The sequence below is a fragment of the Diceros bicornis genome, chromosome 3, assembly GCF_020826845.1.
Source record: "Diceros bicornis minor isolate mBicDic1 chromosome 3, mDicBic1.mat.cur, whole genome shotgun sequence".
In the NCBI taxonomy this organism is placed as follows: domain Eukaryota; kingdom Metazoa; phylum Chordata; class Mammalia; order Perissodactyla; family Rhinocerotidae; genus Diceros; species Diceros bicornis.
The window spans coordinates 90,323,695-90,343,301 of NC_080742.1; the positions used below are offsets into that span (position 1 = coordinate 90,323,695).

General features: G+C 40.8%; 1 protein-coding gene across 1 annotated transcript; it reads right to left on the reverse strand.

Annotated features, from left to right (window-relative positions):
* Positions 1-5,167: 5,167 nt before the first annotated feature.
* On the reverse strand, positions 5,168-6,112 carry LOC131422397 (olfactory receptor 9A4). Its single transcript, XM_058569601.1, has one exon. The coding sequence runs from the start codon at positions 6,110-6,112 to the stop codon at positions 5,168-5,170; it is 945 nt and encodes a 314-aa protein (XP_058425584.1).
* Between the last annotated feature and the right edge of the window lie 13,495 nt (positions 6,113-19,607).

Here is a 19,607-nt window from a genome sequence, read left to right on the forward strand (position 1 = left end):
AGAAAAACTAAATTTCAAAAATGAAGGCAAAAGAAAGACATTCCCAGATAAACTAAAACAGAGAATTTGTTGCTAGCAGATCTTCCTTACAAGAAGTACTAAAGGAAGTTCTTCTTACTAAAAGCAAATGGCCCCAGAAAGTAATTAGAGTCCACACACGCACACGCACACATAAAGTGTTAATGATTGTACAGAATTACAAAAGTAATTCTGTAATTATAAAAGACAGTATAAATGCATATTTCTTCTCCTGCCTTCCATTAACTGATTTATTTATTTATTTATTTATTTATTTATTTATTTATTTATTTTTGTGAGGACGATCAGCCCTGGGCTAACATCCATACTAATCCTCCTCTTTTTGCTGAGGAAGACTGGCTCTAAGCTAACATCTATTGCCAATCCTCCTCCTTTTTTTTTCCCCAAAGCCCCAGTAGATAGTTGTATGTCATAGTTGCACAGCCTTCTAGTTGCTGTATGTGGGACGCGGCCTCAGCATGGCTGGAGAAGCAGTGTGCCGGTGCGTGCCCAGGATCCAAACCCGGGCCGCCAGCAGCAGAGTGTGCGCACTTAACCGCTAAGCCATGGGGCTGGTCCCCATTAACTTATTTAAAAAGTAACCATATAAAACAGTAAGTATATAATTGTGCTGTTGAGTGGATAACATATAGCAATATAATATATTTGCTAATAACAGCACAAATGATGTGGGTAGGTAGAAAGCTGTTTTGGAGAAAGGAAATGATACCAAATGGCAATTTGAATCTGAGGAACAAATGAAGAGAACAAGAAAGGGTAAATAAGGTTAATATAAGAAATGCTATAAATATATGCTTGCTCTCCTTTCTTCTCCCAGCTTCTTTAAAAATTTTATAAAGAAATAATTGTAACAATGTGTTGTTGAGTTTGTAACTTTATAGATGCCATATGTATAATAATAGCACAAAAGGGAATAAACAAATAGAGCTATATAGGATTAATATCTAACTCACATTGTTAGTATAAATCTGAAGTCAATTCTAAGTTAAGGTGTCTGTGGTAAACCCTAGAGCATCCACTAAAAAAAATTACTTAAAAAAATGAAAAAATCAATAAAGCTTTCAAAATGTTATACTAGAAAATATTCACTTAATGTAAAAGTAATATGATTAATATTACAAACATATAATACCATATATATGATTATAATATCATAGTCATATAATATAATAATCTGATTAATGTTAAATGATGCAGTGGAAATGTGGACAACATGCATAAACAAGGAGGAATTTCAGCAGAGAGATAAAAACTATAAGAAAGAATCAAGTGAAAATGTTATAAATACAAAAACATTGTAGGAGGGGTGAAGAATTCCTTTCATGGGCTCATCAGTAGACTCAACACAGAAGAAAGAATTAGCAAACTTGAAAAAAGGCCATCATATACAGTTCATGTTTACTAATTTTGCTACAATCTAATTATTTGGGCCATAATATTTTATATTCCCCTCAGAAATGGATAAAAGCTCCTATTCTCCAGCATTCACATCAACACTTAGTATTCCCAGTGTTTCACTTTTTTCCCATTTGATGGATATGATACAGTTGGTGGCAAAGCAAACTTTGGCAAATTACTTAACCTCCTTTCTCGTCTGTTAAATGGATGTAATACTACTTACCTCACAGGTTATTTCCAGGATTGAATAAAAATATATAGAAATTATTAAGTACTCCTGCTAAGTACCTACAATCAATACTTGTTCCCTTGCTCCTACATGCTTCCCAAGCATTATCAAAGTTTCCTGCACACAGTAAGTATTCAATATATAAAAATCAATTAAATGATATAAAAGTTATATGCAGTGTCTTTACTGAAAAAACTTTGCTAATGTTCACAGAACAAAATAATAAAGAGCTTAAGAGCAAACTTTGGAGTCAGGTGAACCTCAGTCATATTGTAGCTCTGTTTAGTTTTGAGAATTATTATCAATATTAATAAAACATGAAAGATATTTCAATTAGGCACAAAGAAAATAAATATGTGTGGTGGCTGTCCAGACGACATAGAAGTTTTAATTACATGTTACTCCGTTTTTATTCCTTATATCCTAATAAGGGACATTAGTATAAAATAGAATATTTAATATTTTAATTTATATCCTATACATCCATATCTATGCATCATTAAGTATGGATATAGAGTAATATCTATAGAAAATAAAACAGAAAATGCGAATGTCTTATAAGAGATAGGTAACAGATATTATCTGGGTAAACATTTAACTTTCACCCAGGAACATTTCCAGAAGAGAGACAGTTAAAAATTTTCTTGGTTGGAAGCATTCTCTCTAGTTTTGTTTTGTTTTTACTATGAGCATATAACTAAGAATACAAAGTACATGTTAACAGAGGCCAATGTTTAAATTAAGGAAAAATTGCAACATGTTCAGTCTGACATACCTCAAAGTATACCTAAGACTTATTTTCTAGTGTGGTAATTACATGTGAATAAGGAGTTCAAATAAAGTTCTATAATTAGTATTTCTTTTTTAGATATCTGTATTGATTATCTCTGTGCTCAGCTGTGAGGAACAGAGAGAAAAAATAGAGCAAGAAGCTATTGAGGTTCCATGGTGAATATATAGTAGTGGGGGGAGGGCATGAGGCATCTCATTCCACTTTTCTATAGGAGACGCTTGCAGTTTGGGAAATTAGAGCCCCCAGTGATGGACATATCTGTCTCCTACCTCCCAGTGTGAAGATGGAGCAGGCCTTCTGGTTGAGAATAAGCTTGGCTTGCTGGGCAGGGGCAGAGTGATAGTGTTATGGACTAAATGTTTGTGTCCCCTCAAAATTCATGTGTTGAAGACTTAGCTCCCAGTGCAGCTGCATTTGGACATGGGGCCTCTAAGGAAGTAATTAAGGTTAAAAATGAGGTCATTAGGATGAGGTCTTGATCAAATAAGATTAGTGTCCTTATAAGAAGAGACACCAGAGCTCACTTGCTCGCCGTCTCTCCCCACACACACACAGCAAGGAAAGGCCATGTGAGGACATAGAGAGAATGTGGCCATTTATAAGCCATGAAGAGAGCTCTCATTAACTATCCAGAACCTTTGTCTTGGGCTTCTCAGCCTCTAGAACTGTCAAAAATAAATTTCCGTTGTTTAAGCCATCCAGTCTGTGGGGTTTTGTTATGGCAGCCCAAGCAGACTAATATAACAGTAACCTTCCTTCGTTCAGAATCAAAGACCAAACAGGAAAACCTGGGCATTGGTACAAGAGATGTTTCATGCCCTATCACTAGCCCCTTGACCTAGAACTCTCCTTCTCCTCTCATATCCTAGAGCATTCAGAGAGGCAGTTTGGGACATTTCATCACTTAAAGTACACGAGAGGAATGAAAATGTTGGTGGAGGAGGAGGGCAGTAATAGGAATGTGTTAACGGTGAGAGGTCAGAGGCTTGACGTACAAAGAAATGAGGGGAAGAGGAAGAAGGAGAAAGAGAAACACATGACAACTGGAGCACAAAGAGAGAGAGGAAGAAGAAACAGGAAAGCTGGTGGATGAACAAGGGCCAGCAAGGCAGGGAGCAAGAGGCGTGTGTGATGACAGGTTGAAGAACCAAAGAAACTGTTGATGAGGGCAGTGAGGCTCTCTCTTCTGTCCTCCTAATTTGTGTCAACCAGCCTAGTGACAGCTTAGGCTGTACAAAGCCCTTGTGAAAATTGAAAAAAGGCACCCTCTCTGGGTTAGTGAATTAGAAAAATGATATTCTTGAAGTGAGAACAGACCTCCTGAAGTGAGCTTATAGAGCAGAGGTACCTTTGTGTCAGCCTTCAACTCTTTCCAGCCAGTGCAGTCCCATTAGGTCTCATTGATTGGCTGGCAGAGCTTGGGCTGGGTTTAAAGTCCCACTCACCACCTCATCTTGCGCCCATATGCAGGGCTAACAAGTCAATCATACGTGGTGGCCCGGCCTCTCCTCACCAGGCAGGAAGGCATCTTCACACATTACCCATTGAACCCTAAGTATCCCCATCAACCCACTGCTGGGCAGCTCAATTTCCCCACCCACTTCAGGGCTGGCAGGATGTGTTGAGTGCTATCATTTATGTAAACTCCTTCCTTCAAAGCCCTTCCTCCAATATTATGAAATTCCTACAATTCGATTGCCAAACAGCCATGAGCTGGAATTGCTGAGGACTGGTAGTTAAGAGGGTAACTTCTCATTTTTTAATTCTGCTCACAGGAGAGATCTATGGAAAGGTACAGAGACACTAGGATTTGAGAGACAAAGACATAACAGGTATTATGAGGCCTGAAGTCTGGGTCTGGGAGCAATCTGACCAGAAATTTTTGCTTTAAGCAGGTGTAACACACAGGATGCTCTCTCTAGATTTAATCATTCAAATATTTTTTGTCTCTATCCTCATACACACCACAAAGAGAAGAGGTTTCAGCAATACACCAAAGTTTAGCAAAAGAAACTTTTTGCCCATTCTATTCCCAAATATTTTCATCTTTTTTATATCACAAAGATTTGCTGAATGAGGGCATTCCAATCCCCACATCATCACTCTAGATTGCATGTGTGGCAAAACGTATATACACTATATTTCCTTTGCAGCAGCAATGGGGCCAGGATGACATGATAGAGAACCAGAGAAAAGAGAACCATAGGATATTTAAAATGCATATGGTCGTCTTGTCAAAAAATTGCACAAAAATATAGGAAAAGACCCAACAACAGTTGACAAAGAAACAAAATGAGCATCTCTCCTTTGCACTCTGATTTTGCCATCTATCTCACCTTACCTCCCTCCTCACTTCCTTCCTCCCCCAGGAATGCATTTTCAGAAATGGATCGGAAGCAAATGAATTGAGCTAATAGAAGTTTTACAAAAATGCATCTGTTTCTTCTTCTAGTTTCTCCCGCATCACAAGGATATTCTCCTTTGAGTTCAACAGTGGAAGCAAGCAGAAACTAAGGCTATGAGATTTTGGCAGGCAGAGAATGGGTGTCATTTTTACCTGACTTGTCTACTTCCAAGGCCAGATCAAGAATGGCACACATAATTGATTTTTGTATGAATAATCATGGTAAGAGAGGACTTGAAGTTTCATAGGTTACTGAATAATCCACAGTGAGGACCATACCACCTAAAACTGACTGAGAGAAGAGTTATTCCTTGAGGAGTTGACAGCAGCATTTCATACTATCTCGAAGGGCCTCTTTGACTTTGTCATTCCGGAGCGTGAAGATGAAAGGGTTCAGGAAAGGAGTCAACACAGAAATCAGCAGGGAAACTATCTTATTGTACTCAGCTGCCTGAGTTTGCTTGGGTTTCACATAGAGGAACAGGCAGCTGCCATAGCCAATCACAACAAAGGTGAAATGGGAGGCACACGTTGAGAAGGCTTTCCTGCGGCCAGAGGCTGAGGGGATCTTAAGGATGGTGGAGATGATGTAAATGTGGGAGACAATTGTCGGGGCCAGAGAACCAATGATAATGACAATAGCCATTAAAAAAAGGACAAACTCTGTGAAAAGAGTGTCACCACAGGACAGTTTGAGCAGTTGCCCTCGGTCACAGTAAAAGTGATCTAACAAATTTGATTTGCAGAAACTAAACTGAAATGTGGCATAGACTGGCCAGATTTCAGAAAGAAACCCAAATACCCATGACACAATTACCACCCAGATGCAGGTGTGGCTGTTCATAATGATGTTGTACTTCAGAGGGTTACAGACTGCTACGTAACGGTCCACAGCCATTGCTCCCAGTAACGCAAACTCTGTGGTCCCCACAGTAAGGTACAGGAAGAGCTGGGCAACACATGCAGGCAGAGATATTGTCTGCATCCCAGAAAGCAGCAACCCCCAAAGCATCACAGGGATGGTAATGGATGTGATCAGGATCTCCGAGGCAGAGAGGTGGCCAAGGAAGAAATACATGGGGGACTGCAGACGTTTATCAACACAGACAATCATGATGATGACCATGTTCCCCATTAATGTCACCAAATAGAGGAAAAGGAATATAGCAAAAAGAATGTGATGTAGTTCTTGGGACCCAGGGAAGCCTAGAAGGCAGAATTCAGTGGCCCTGGAGTGGTTGACCATCATGTAGTCTTCTTTCTGCTCCTTATGAAACCTAGAGATCAGAAGAGAGGTAACACTGCTCCACATGGTCCTGCTCTCAAGAGAGAAGGAAGACAGATTAGGATGAGGAACTATTTTCAACATGATGATTGGGTGCAATGCACCTACTGCCATGCTCTGCATAAAGTCACACCTAAATGTTCTCACCTCAAATGTAGCTCAAGGCTAGCTGCCTGGAATGGGTGACAACACCTTCTTCTCTACTGGTGTGAAGACAACCTTCCTTGTCTTTTTTCCCCCACTGGACATGCCTTCTCACAGGGAACAGAGGCTAAGATCTTGTGAAATGGCCAATTTTAAAGCTGAGCCCATTAGCCCCTTCAGTCCTGGGATTGTCTTACTGCCTCTTAGCTTAACTGTACCAGATAACGTCATGGTATTCTAGATGATGTTCAAAGCATGGAACTTTGAACTGCGTCCTTCATCCATACTGGTACTACATAAACCCACCTTAAGGCCAGCAGAAAAGAAGCATGGGGTCTAAGACCAACATCTCTACTTTCTCCAGATTTTAAAACCTCTGTATTATAGAGCAGCAAGATCTGCCAGTGAGAACTCGGGAGCTTGGGACAATTTCCCAGAGCAGATTCTTTCCTCTCTAACTCCATTTTCTTTCCAAAGTCTTGGGAGGAAGGAAAGACGACACCTGGCACTGACAAGGACAAATCTGAGGCTGTCATCTGCGTAGGATGCCTGAATCTCTGCTCCTCACTTCATCTATCTCATTTTCAAATGTCGTCTCCTCAGAGGACTCTCTCCAATCACCCAACCTAAAACAGGAAAGACCTGCTCATTCTTGAACTTTAGTTGTCTTTGTAGCACTTGTTTGTTTATTTCCTTCCTTCATTTAACATGAAACTAATGTAGCAGTGAACAAAACAAACAAAATCCCTTCCCTGTGGAGCTTATATTCAAGAAGAGAGTTGAGAGTAGACTGTACACAAGACAAGAAAGTAAAATATATGAGATGTAGTTCACCAATCATGCCATAGAAAAAATAAAGCAAGGAAGAGAGAAAAGTAATTCTATTTATTCATTGTTCATCTATGACATTAGAATATAAAATCCATGATGGCAAGGACATTTTTCTGTATATATGTATAAAATATCATTGTGTCAAATAAGTAGTGCTGGAAATTTTTGTTAGGTGATGGATGTGTGGATGTATGATATGTGATTAAGTAGTACTTGGTCCTGGTCAAACTAATTAAACCATATCCCCCAACCTGCTCTTCTAGCTTTCCCTTCCTGCCTCACGTTACCATTTTCCCTTCCTCCCTTCTCTTCCTAATGCAATCTACTCAATATCTCTGTGGTTCTTTTACTGATGGGCAAACAGGCTTCAAGGACAGAAGTGTTGGGAGAGTTCAGTGGTCTGCTTTCCCAAATCTCTGCATAAGCAGCATTAGATGAAGAAAACAAAAGAGAGGATCCTGACTACATCAGGGAGCTGGGCCTATCCCTAGCATTGGATCAGTGAAGAACTGTATCTGCTCTCTGCTGTGCAGGGGCCATTTGGAGATGAGCCCATCTGCTCTGCGGCTCCCCTAGCCCATTTCTCAGGCTCTAGGTGTCCTTGTTCTAGAAGACACCAAGCCCAGACCTTCCCAACCTGATCCTCTCCTACTCTTTCCATTGTAGAGGGGAACTCTGAGAAGACACTCACCTTTTGAAGAGGCTTCACTGCCAACTCTAATGCTCTCCAGGGCTCAGCCAAAGCTAATTCCTGTCTACATGGGGGTCAGAGCAACTTGCTGCTGTCTCCACTCATGGAGAAGAAGGAAACTGTTCTCGGGGAAGAGCTTAGGAGAAAGTCCAGAAATAAGAGTGTTGTGAGAGCTGAGTGTCTCTCTCTCTCCTTCCCTCCTGCTTCCCTCCTTCCCAAGGGGACTGAGTTACTGAGGTACGTGTTCTTAATTAGCCCAGGTTCAGGGTTTCCCTAAAAAATCAGTCCAAGGAGAGTAGAACAAACTTCTAGTTAGTCTTGTTTTTGACCAATTAAGTTTCAGAACTTTTTAAAGTTTTTTTTTAATCAGAAAAACCTAAAATCTTGCTAATCAGAGGCTTCTCAATACCAGGGCTGCCTTCTCCAAAGGCCCCAAGTCTAGTTTTCCAGAAGATTTCTCAAATTCTAAGCAGATCACCCTTTCTGCCCTTCATCCTAGGCTCAGAATAGGATTCTCTTAGCTATTTGGAGCCAAAATCAGCCCCAACTCCAAATAGAAGATACCACAATTGACCTCTAAAACATGCACCAATATCCAAAAAAGCCTGCCTCTTGGTCTCAGTCAAAGCCTTAACTTCACCAAAAATCCCCTACAAAGCCTAATTTCTCCTTCACTCATTTTACAGAGGCTCTTGCTCCTAATCTGTGGACCCTCCAGAACATTATAGAGAGGTTCAACACCTAAATCCAGCTCCACTTTCTGGTATTGTCTCAGGTTTCCACTCTTCTGAACGTATGTGCAACTGTATGCGTTCAAGCAAGATTCTTCTAGCCATTTACTTCTATGGCATGTCTCTGATTACCAGCTGGGTACTTCAAAGTTGGGAGAGCATAAGCACAGCCAAATGTAGGCAGTTAAATTCACAACCTGGAATAACCCACAAAATGTAAACTGGAAATATGCTTGGAGCTGGAGTGAGAAAGAAAAAGTGAGAGTTACAAAACGTTCATCTGGATTTTAGATTTCATTTAACGTATACCTGTTAAATCTGAGAATGTCAGATGATGGAGCAGGGTATAAATTGGGAATAATTTTCCTTCTAATTCCTCAAATTTCCCAAACCCAACCAGACTGCCATATAATCTCAGAGATATTTTCTAAGCATATATCTGCATAGTGGTTTAAACATAATGCTGTGAAAATTTGCTTTACAACCTTTTCTCTCTCACTTAACAGTATATATAAGATACCTTCTTGTATCAACGTATATTGCCCCACTTCTTTTTTTAACATTTTATTTTATTTTATTTTATTTTATTTTATTTTATTTTATTTTATTTTGTGAGGAAGATCAGCCCTGAGCTAACATCCATGCTAATCCTCCTCTTTTTGCTGAGGAAGACCGGCTCTGAACTAATATCTATTGCCAATCCTCCTCCTTTTTTTCCCCTCAAAGCCCCAGTAGATAATTATATGTCATAGTTGCACATCCTTCTAATTGCCGTATGTGGGACACGGCCTCAGCATGGCCAGAGAAGCAGTGCGTTGGTGCGCCCCGGGATCCGAACCCATGCCACCAGTAGCAGAGCACGCGCACTTAACCACCAAGCCACGGGGCCGGCCCCCCCACTTCTTTTTTTTGCATAGTAATACATTATAAGGTGTCCATTCTTTATTAGCTTTCCTCTCTATTGATCAATTTCGGTGTTGTTTCCATTCTTTTATTATGAAGAATGATGCTCTAAATTTTCTTAGGTATTTATAAGTCATTACACATTTCTATTCCTGGAATAAATCCCTAGAATTAGAATTTCTTGCTTAGAAGGTAGATATATTGAAGCTACTGTTTTTTATTGGTGTCAAGTTATACTCCAAAGATTTTGGATTGATTTGCATAACCGCTATGACTGTACAGTCATGCATTGCTTAATGACGGGGATACATTCTGAGAAACGAGGCAGTTTCTTCGTTGTGTGAACATCATAGAGTGTACTCACACAAACCTAGATGGTGTACTCTACTACACACACAGGCTATATGGTACAGTCTATTGCTCCTGGGCTTCAAACCTGTACAACCTGGTACCGTACTGAATCCTTGGGGCAATTGTGACATGATGGAAAATATTTGAGTACCTAAACCTATCTAAATATAGAAGTGGTACAATAAAAATACGGCATAAAAGATAAAAAATGAGAAACCTGTGTAGGGCACTTACATGAATGGAGCTTGCAGGCCTGGAAGTTGCTCTGGATGAGTCAGTGAGTGAGTGCTGATGAATGTGAAGGCCTAGGACATTACTGTAACTAGTGTAGACTTTATAAACACTGTATAAGTGTACGGTATACACTTATATTCTCTAAGCCTTCATTGATTTTATACAAAAAGATTTTTCTTTCTTCAATACTAAGTTAACCTTACTTTGCTGTAAGTTTTTTACTTCGTAGACTTTTTAATTTCTTTTTTAACTTTTTGATTCTTTTGTAATAACTCTTAGCTTAAAAAACAAACACAAGGTACAGCTATACAACAATATGTTTTTCTTTATATCCTTATTCTATTAACTTTTATCTATTTTTAATTTTTTTTTACTTTTTAAACTTTTTTGTTAGAAGCTAAGACACAAGCACATACATTAGCCTAGGCCTATATAGGCTCAGGATCATCAATATCACTGTCTTCAACTTCCACATCTTGTCCTACTGGAAAGTCTTCGGTGGTAATAACATGCATGGACCTGTCATCTCCTATGATAACGATGATTTCTTCTGGAATACGTCCTGAAGGACCTGCCTGAGGATCTTCTTGAGGTATCACTCTTTTCAGGAAAATGTCCATGGTGGTTTCTTTTTTCGTCATTGATTTGCTTGTAAATACATAATGCATCATGAACATTTCTCTGTATTCATGAAAACTTTTCGGTTTTGGGGTCCATTTTTCCACACTTTTGAAGGACCTTGTTGAAGTCTGTAAAAGCTTCTGCTAAACTTTTCACTGTGAATTTTCTTGAGGATTTTTCTTCTTGTTCTTCTTCTGTAGTTTCCTTTACTCTTGCCTCTTCTTCAGCTATGCATTCCTGTTCCAGTTCCAACAACTTCTCATTAGTACATTCCTCAGGAAACACCTCTAGGAGCTCCTCAATGTCATCCCTACTCACATTCAAGTTAAAACTTTTTGCCATCTCAACCACAGCCACGGTGACTTTTTACAATCTCCTAATCCTTGGAAAATCCTTTGAAGTCATGGATGAACCTCTTGAGTGTCTTCTGCCAGATGCCATTCAAAGCCCCTTTGTGACATCACCCCAAGCCCAAGCAAGGTTTTTCATGCAATCAAAGATGTTGCAATCCTTCCAAAAGTGCATGTATCATGTCTTTACAGTGTCTTCCTCAGTTGCAGCAATAGCCTGGGCAAAGGTATTCCTCAGGTAGTAGGCCTTAAAAGCTGCTATAACTCCTTGATACATTGGTTGGATCAAAGAGGTGGTGTTTGCAGGAAGAAATACTGCTTCGATATTGGGATGAAGATCACCAATAAACGGAAGATGTCCAGGAGCATTATCAACAATAAGCACAGTCTTGAAAGGCATGTTATTCTTCAAACATTACTTCTCCATTTTGCTGGCATAACCATTCAGGAGGGCACCTTGGAAGAGGAGCTGGGTCATACATGACTTCTATTGCTCCTGTAGTACACTGGCAGTGTGTGCTTACTGATATGCTTGAAGGCCTTGGGGTTCTCACTGGGCTAGATCACAAGGGCTTTCAAATCATACCCCACAACATTGCCTCCAAGCAAGGCTGTTATCCTGTCTTTAAAAGCCTTGAAACCTGGCATTGACTTGGCCTCCTTATGGGTGAAAGTTCTTTCAGGCATCCATTTCCAAAATAGGGAGGTTTCATCCATATTGAATATTTGCTCTGGCAAGTAATTCTCCTCCACATTCAGCTAATTTAGAGTTTCCAGAAATTCTTCAGCTGCCTTCACATCAGCACTCACACACTCACCACTCGCCTTCGTATTATGTAATGAACAACGATTCTTGAATCATTTAATCTACCCAGAGATAGCAGTAAATTCAACATTGTAGTTGGGTCCAGTATTTTCTTTCAACAGCACAAACAAACTTTTTGCTTTGGCTGTGATTATCACAGTGCTGAGAGGGATATGTTTCTGCGTCTGGTCTTCAATCCAGGTCATTAGACGTTTCTCCATGTCTGATATAGGCCCTTCTTAGATTTTTGCTAATCTCATTGCCTTAAATGAAGCAGATCATTTAACAGCTTTCCTCACTTTGTTCTGGTTCTTCAAGATTATAGGTATGGTGGAATGGGACATGCCTGGCTGGCAAGCAGTAACCATCACTGATTTCCTATTTTCGTACCCCTTAATCATTTTTAACTCTGTTTCCAGGTCAATCACTTGGCATGGCCTCTTACTGGCATGACCTTTTGTACACTAAGGTCCGTGAAGAACAAAACAAACAAGATTAAATCCCCGGAGACTTCTTTTTTAACATTGGAAAGCTGACTCTAAGATTTATATGCAAATTTGAAGGACCTAGACTAGCCAAAATAATTTTGACAAAGAAGAATAAACCTGGGGGACTCACAATATCTTATTTAAAGCCTTGCTACAAAGCTACAGGATTCAAGATAGCATGTTATTGACATAGTACCATGAAGATCAACGGACATATAGACCTGTAAAATAGAATAGAGAATTCAGACACATACCCAAACATATATCTTCGATTGATTTTAACCACATTAAGTATTGGTGAAGAAGTGGAGCATCTGGAACGCTCATACATTGCTGGTGGGAATGTACAATGATATAAATAACAGAAGTTAAAAATACACTTACCTTACAAACCTACAATTCCACCTTAGATATTTTTTCAAGGTAAATGAAAATGTATATCCACCAGACTTGTTTATGAATGTTGATAGCAGTTTTAGTCACACTAAATGGCAAATAACCCAAATGACAATCACTAAGTGAATGGATAAATAAATGGGTACATCCATATAGCAGAATACTACTCTGCAAGAGAAAGGAATGAAGTATTGATAGGTGCATCATCATGGATAAGTCTCCACAAGGCTATATTAAACAAAACAACCCAGACATAAAGTCGCTACTTTATTATCCCCTTAATAAACTCAAGAAATGAAAAGTCTACTCTATAGTAACAGAAAGTAGCCTGAGGCTGGGAATGGGGTAGACATTGACTTGAAAGGAGCACAAAGAAACCTCTTGGGTGATGAACATGTTTGAGAATTTGGTTGTCGTGGTGATTAGATGAGTGTTTAAATTTGTTAAAACTCATTGAAACACACTTAAAATGCTGCATTTGTTGTTTAAAAATTAACTTTAATAAAGTTGAAAATATGTTTTTAAAAATTAATTCAAAATATATAACACAGAATAGAGCTCACCATTGGGAGCCTGACGGGGAGAGGAATGAGATAAGGTCAGGTGACGGCTACAAATGACATTGGGGTGAATTAGAAGGCTCATGGATTAAGTGAGTAATCAGGATGTGGCTGTGGGATGGGGGAGCTAATAACAACACAGGAGAAGGAGAGGGTTTAAGTAACCCTAACAGATGTCACATTGTGACAAGTACCTCCCAGACCTTTCCCCAAACAGATGTCTCTTTGGCCAAGTTCTACCAAAATGTTCTTGAGTAACTTTCTGTAAACACCTCTTAAGGGAATAGAAACTTTTCTTTGTCAAAAGGAACACAGATACCTCCTACTGGTAGAGCTTACAACATTGAGAGCACAATTTAAAGTGTACATTTTTGGTGAAAGAGAAAAGATCTCAAGATAGTGTAAGATCATGGATAAACAATTGATATTGGAAGCAGGAACCTGTATGATAATCCCTTTTCATACCTATTAGCTATGTTACATTCAGTGTGCGTGTTCAGTCCTCTGGCTTTGGTTTTCTTATCTGAAATATCAGGACATTGATATAAATGATGTCTAAGTTTTTCTTTCATCTCTACATTGCCCAAAGCGAAGAAGCGAGGAGCAGAAATGGAGCTGGTCCTAGAGTCTTCTTAAAGGTGCTCTGAGCCTCTCAGCCTCCCACTGAGGCTCTCCACTCATGATCTTTTGTCATAGAACCCCTCTGCAAAGCTAACATTTTTGTCAGACTCAACTCTTTCCAGGTAACATTATAGGCCACACCAGATTCAGTACCTAAACTTAGCATAGACTACTGGATTTTACAGGTGGGTAAAGCTCAAGGCCAAAGCTCAGCCAAAGCTCAAGGCCATTTCATGTCTGTATCTGGCTTTCCTATGTGAGCACATGGGGACCCAGGAAAGAGAAATCATTATGGTCCAGAGAAAGTAAAAGTTATTTTGATGACCTAGTCAACTAGTCAGGGTAATAACCCCAAGGGTCTAGGCCCTATACACACAAGAGGAAATGAGGAGAGATAATCCTTACCTGCCTGCCACCAAAGCCTCCTAATTCACCTTCACGTCTGCCCTGACTTCCCTTTTCTATTCTGTTCTCCCTGTAGCAGTCTGAGTCATCTTTTTTTTTTTTTTTTATAATTTTATTTATTTATTTTTTCCCCCCAAAGCCCCAGTAGATAGTTGCATGTCATAGCTGCACATCCCTCCAGTTGCTGTATGTGGGACACGGCCTCAGCATGGCTGGAGAAGCGGCCTGTCGGTGCACGCCCGGGATCCGAACCCGGGCCGCCAGCAGCGGAGCACGCGCACTCAACCGCTAAGCCACGGGGCCGGCCCTGAGTCATCTTTTAAGACACAGATTGGATCAGGTCTCTCCCCTGATTAAAACGCTTTCACTGCCCTTTAGTCAAAGCCCCAAGTCCTGTAAGATCCTGCATGATTTCTAGAAATGCTTTTCTCTAATGTCATCTTGTGTTACTCATCCTTCACCTCATGATATCAAGAAACACTGACATTCTTCTGGTTCTTTCAGAGGCTTTAGTGCAAGCTGCTCCATCTCTTAGAGTGCTCCTCCCATTCCCCACCCAGTTTCACCTAGTTAATGTCAGGTATCAGTTCATGATCACTTTCTTGTAGAGGTTTTTCCCAACCTCCTCAGACTGTTCAGGTTCCCTGCCAGGTGCTCTCCAAATATCCGTGTAGTAGAAGCTCTGTGCATTGCCCAGACCCCCCTTCAGGACCAGGTACTCATTCCCCCAGCCCACAGCTGATGCTATCCCCATAAATTGCCCTCAGTCAAAGATAAATGCCTCCCCAAGATTAAAGCCCTTCCTCCATAGCAGCCTGTCCCCAATGGCCTGTTGATGCAGAAGTGCAAATACCCAGCCCCTGTGTTTTAATCAGGGGCACAATTCAAGACAACTCTAAACAGCCATCCTAGCTTCAGAGCTCCCTGTGGGATCGAAGCCCCTGTTGCAACTTCCTCACAGCTGTATATTCCAATCACTTATAAGAGCTAAGTTTATTTCTCACTCATGCTACATGTCCATCATTGGCCAGGGAGTAGACCTTGCTCATTATTTTCCCTCAGGGACCCAGATGAATAGAAGCTCCATTTTTTTTTTAAACAGTTTTATTTATTTATTTATTTATTTTGTGTGTGAGGAAGATCAGCCCTGAGCTAACATCCGTGCTAATCCTCCTCTTTTTGCTGAGGAAGACCAGCTTGGAGCTAACATCTATTGCCAATCCTCCTTTTTTTTCCCCCAAAGCCCCAGTAGATAGTTGCATGTCATAGTTGCACATCCTTCTAGTTGCTGTATGTGGGACGCGGCCTCAGCATGGCCAGAGAAGCAGTGCGTCGGTTCGCGCACAGGATCCGAACCCGGGCCACCAGCGGCAGAGTGCGTGCACTTAACAGCTAAGCCATGGGGCCGGCCCAGAAGCTCCATTTTAACACATTCTTTCGTGATCACAAATACAGGCAAAGAGAGTTTGGTGAATCAAATGCTGGCTCTTAAGGCTTCTGCTAAGAAGTGATTCATGTTCCTTCCACTCACATCTCACTGCCCAAGCAACTCATCTGGCCACCCCTGAGTTCAATTAAGCAAAAATATATAGTATTCCCACCAGGAGAGCCAGCTCCAGGAAAGACAACTAATATGAGTGAACAATAATTGTCCATTACAGGTGTTTTTTTTTTAATTTAGACTTTTTCTCTTTCTCATGAATTTTAGGTTTAGCTTGTCAAATAATTTGATTTTAGTTAAGTAGTTTCTGTCACTGCCAAGCTATAGAATAATATATTTGAAAATAGTCATTGAATTACTATTCTTGGTCTGATGTAGAGGAAAAGGCCAGTCTGTAAAGTTCATGAAATCAGAGCCCATTTAGGCCTGTGTCAAACTTCAATCTTGGCCCTCAAAATGTGATGACCTAGAGACATTTGGAAGTCACTTAAGCTCTGTGGGATTCTATATTCTTATCTTAAAAATGAGCATAGGGCCGGACCCATGGCTTAGTGGTTAAGTGCGCATGCTCTGCTACTGGCAGCCTGGGTTCGGATCCCGGGTGCACACCGACACACCACTTCTCCAGCCATGCTGAGGCCCCGTCCTGCATACAGCAACTAGAAGGATGTGCAACTATGACATGCAACTATCTACTGGGGCTTTGGGGGGGGAAAAAAAAAAGAGGAGGATTGGCAATAGATGTTAGTTCAGAGCCTGTCTTCCTCAGCAAAAAAAAAAAAAAGAGGAGGATTAGCATGGATGTTAGCTCAGGGCCAATCTTCCTCACAAAAAATAAATAAATAAATAAATAAATAAATAAATAAATAAATAAATAAATAAAATGAGCATAATAATGCCCCTATAATAATGGGGGGAGGAGTTGTTATAAGGTAGAAACAGAAAAGGAAGTGAACAGCAAGAAGATAAAACAGAGCCAAAGTGGGAGGGAGAATGTGCAGGAGACATGGATTACAGGATGGGGGAATGGGAAAAAAACACATAGAAGGAATCAATGGCCAAGGTTCTGCTAAGCCTCTTCCTCTGATCTCTCAGCTCTCCCTCACTAGCCTAGCGCAGCACCTTCCACATCAGAGACATTGGGTGAATTAGGAAAAAGCTCCTCCTGAGCTGATGTAGTTGGGAAGAGGAAGGCTTGACAAATAAAGTATATACTTCTACCTAAAATATTTGCCCCTCCATTAAGTAGATGCAGCTCCTAACCAGAGCCCACAGCTGGGCTAGGGAGTCACAGCAGGCTTTCAGGCCCCATGCATCCCCTCAGTCAGCACCTTTTTGGAATCTATAAGCCATACAACTGTACTAAGCCCAACCCTGATCCACTACTAGGCAAGTACCTTCTTGCTAGACTCTTCAGTTCTCCAGGTGACCCACATCAACCCTCAGGAAAGTTCCATTTCTTGCCCATTTCCAGCCTGCAGCCTACAGGTATTATCACATACGAGAATACCTTTGTCCAATCTGGAAATCCAACAGCTACATATTCCTGAGCATTAGCAGGCAGCCAGCCCACCCTCTGAATTCTTAGTGAGTCAGAGTTGAGGAGGTAACTTCCCACTCTCTAAACTCTGCCAGAGGTGAACATCTATAGGGATGTGTTGAGAGATAAGTGGAGGTTGGGGTCAGGGAAACGAGAGGGTATAGGCAATCAGAGAAGTAATAGGGAGCTTTGGGAGGCAGAGGGCATCATGAAAACAGAGGATTCCTGCAGCATTTAAAGAAAAATAATCCAGCACCCAGAGTTGCTCATTTAATCCTTCCTTGTCTCCTTCCTTCACCAACAACATAAATGAGAGGTGAGTTAAGCAGTTCCCTAAAATTTGGCCACAGGTACTTCTGCTCCTACCACCAAACATTTTCATTCTGTCCATCCATTCCCTTCCCAACCATGTAGCTCGCATGCCACTCCCAGTTGGGTTTATGACAAAATGTAGAGAAAACGGAGATGCTTTGCAGCAGCAATAGGGCCAAGATGAAATGTGGCAGATTGCATTTCTGACTTCGTGGCAGGCGCAGTGTGAATAAAGAGATTGAGTCTGATGGCACAAATTAGCATGTCAAGATATTCCAAAGGATGATAGGGCAGAATCTGAGCAGAGGTGCCGCGATTTTTATTGCGGTCCCTAGATACTTCCTTCCACCCCTAGAAATGCCTATTCAGAGATAGTTATGGTAGAATCTAACTCCCTCTGGGAACACATACATCCCCTCTCTTAAGCTCCTCTCCTAATTTAAGCATTTTCTTCCTACAGATTTTCAAAGACATAACAACAGGGGCCAGCCTGGTGGCATAGCAGTTAAGTTCACGCACTCTGCTTCGCAGGCCAAAGGTTCGCAGATTCAGATCCTGGGCGTGGACCGATGCACGGCATGTTGAGTCATGCAGTGGTGGCATTCCATATAAAGTAGAGGAAGATGGGCACGGGCGTTAGCCCAGGGCCAGTCTTCATCAGCAAGAAGAGGAGGATTGGCAACTTATGTTAGCTCAGGGCTAATCTTCCTCACACACACGAAAAATAACAATAATAACAATTTCACCACAAAACAATCAAAACAAGAAGTAGCTTAAATTATCAGTAACTGATGATGAGATGTGTTTTATTTTTGTGCATATCTTGCCCACTTCCAAGAGTCTGAGTGTGAGGATTATATATTATTTGATGATGAAAATAAATATGTTTTAACTTAGATATTAGTTAGTACTTTCCAGATTATTTTAGAATCCACGACAAGGACTGTCCCACCTAAAACTGATTTGGGTCAGAGCTAATTGACAGCAGCATTTCACACCACCCTAAAGGGCATCCTAAATGCCACAAAGAGATTGATGAACTCTGTGAAAAGATGGAGAGGTGACTGAGGAAGAAATCTATGGGACAATGCAGACTTCATCAACTCATACAGCCAAGAGAATGACTGTATTGTCCATTGATCTAATCAAGTAAAGGAAGATGACAAAAAAGGATGTGGAGTAGTATTCTTAAATCAAGGAAACAAAGGAGACAGAATTCAGTGGCACCAAAGTAATTACCCACTATTCAGTTGTAGTTCTTTCTCGTCGGGTAGGCTAGAGAGGAAATAAGAATCAACATTGTTCCACGTGCCCCTTGTCTCAAAGGAAATGGGAAAACATTCAGAATTATGCTCCTGGATTATGGAGACTGCTCTGCATATGATCATTTTACAGAGTGATGCTACATGTGTGTTGATGAATGAACACAATTGTATATAGATAGACCACCAGAGAGGTGGTTGACCAGACACCAGACTAAGCTGCCATATTGTTTACCACATGGCTCTACCACATTGCTTTCATCTTTATCCCCAAGGTCATTGTAGTAGGCATAATAATGGCCCCCCAAAGCTATCCATACCTGGACCCTGTGAATATGTCACCTTACGTGGCAAAAAAAGACTTTGCAGATGCGATTAAATTAATGACCTTGAAAAGAGAAGATTATCCTGGATGAGCTAGGTGGTTGAATCTAATCCCAAAGGCCTGGAAAAGTGGAAAACTTTTCCCAGCTGAGGTCAGAGTCAGAGGGAGATGTGATGTTGGAAGAATGGTCAGAAAGATGCACTGTTGCTGGCTTTGAAGATGGAGGAAGGGAACAAGGAACCAGGGAATATGGGCAGCCTCCAGAAGCTGGAAAAAGCAAGGATCCTCCAGAGGGGAGCACAGCCCTGATGATGCCTTGATTTTAGTCTGCTTAGGCCTGTGTCAAACTTCTGACCTATGGAGTTTGTAAGATAATAAATTTGTAGGGTTTAAGCCACCAAATTTGTAATAATTTGCTACAGAAACCATAGAAAACTAATACAGTCAT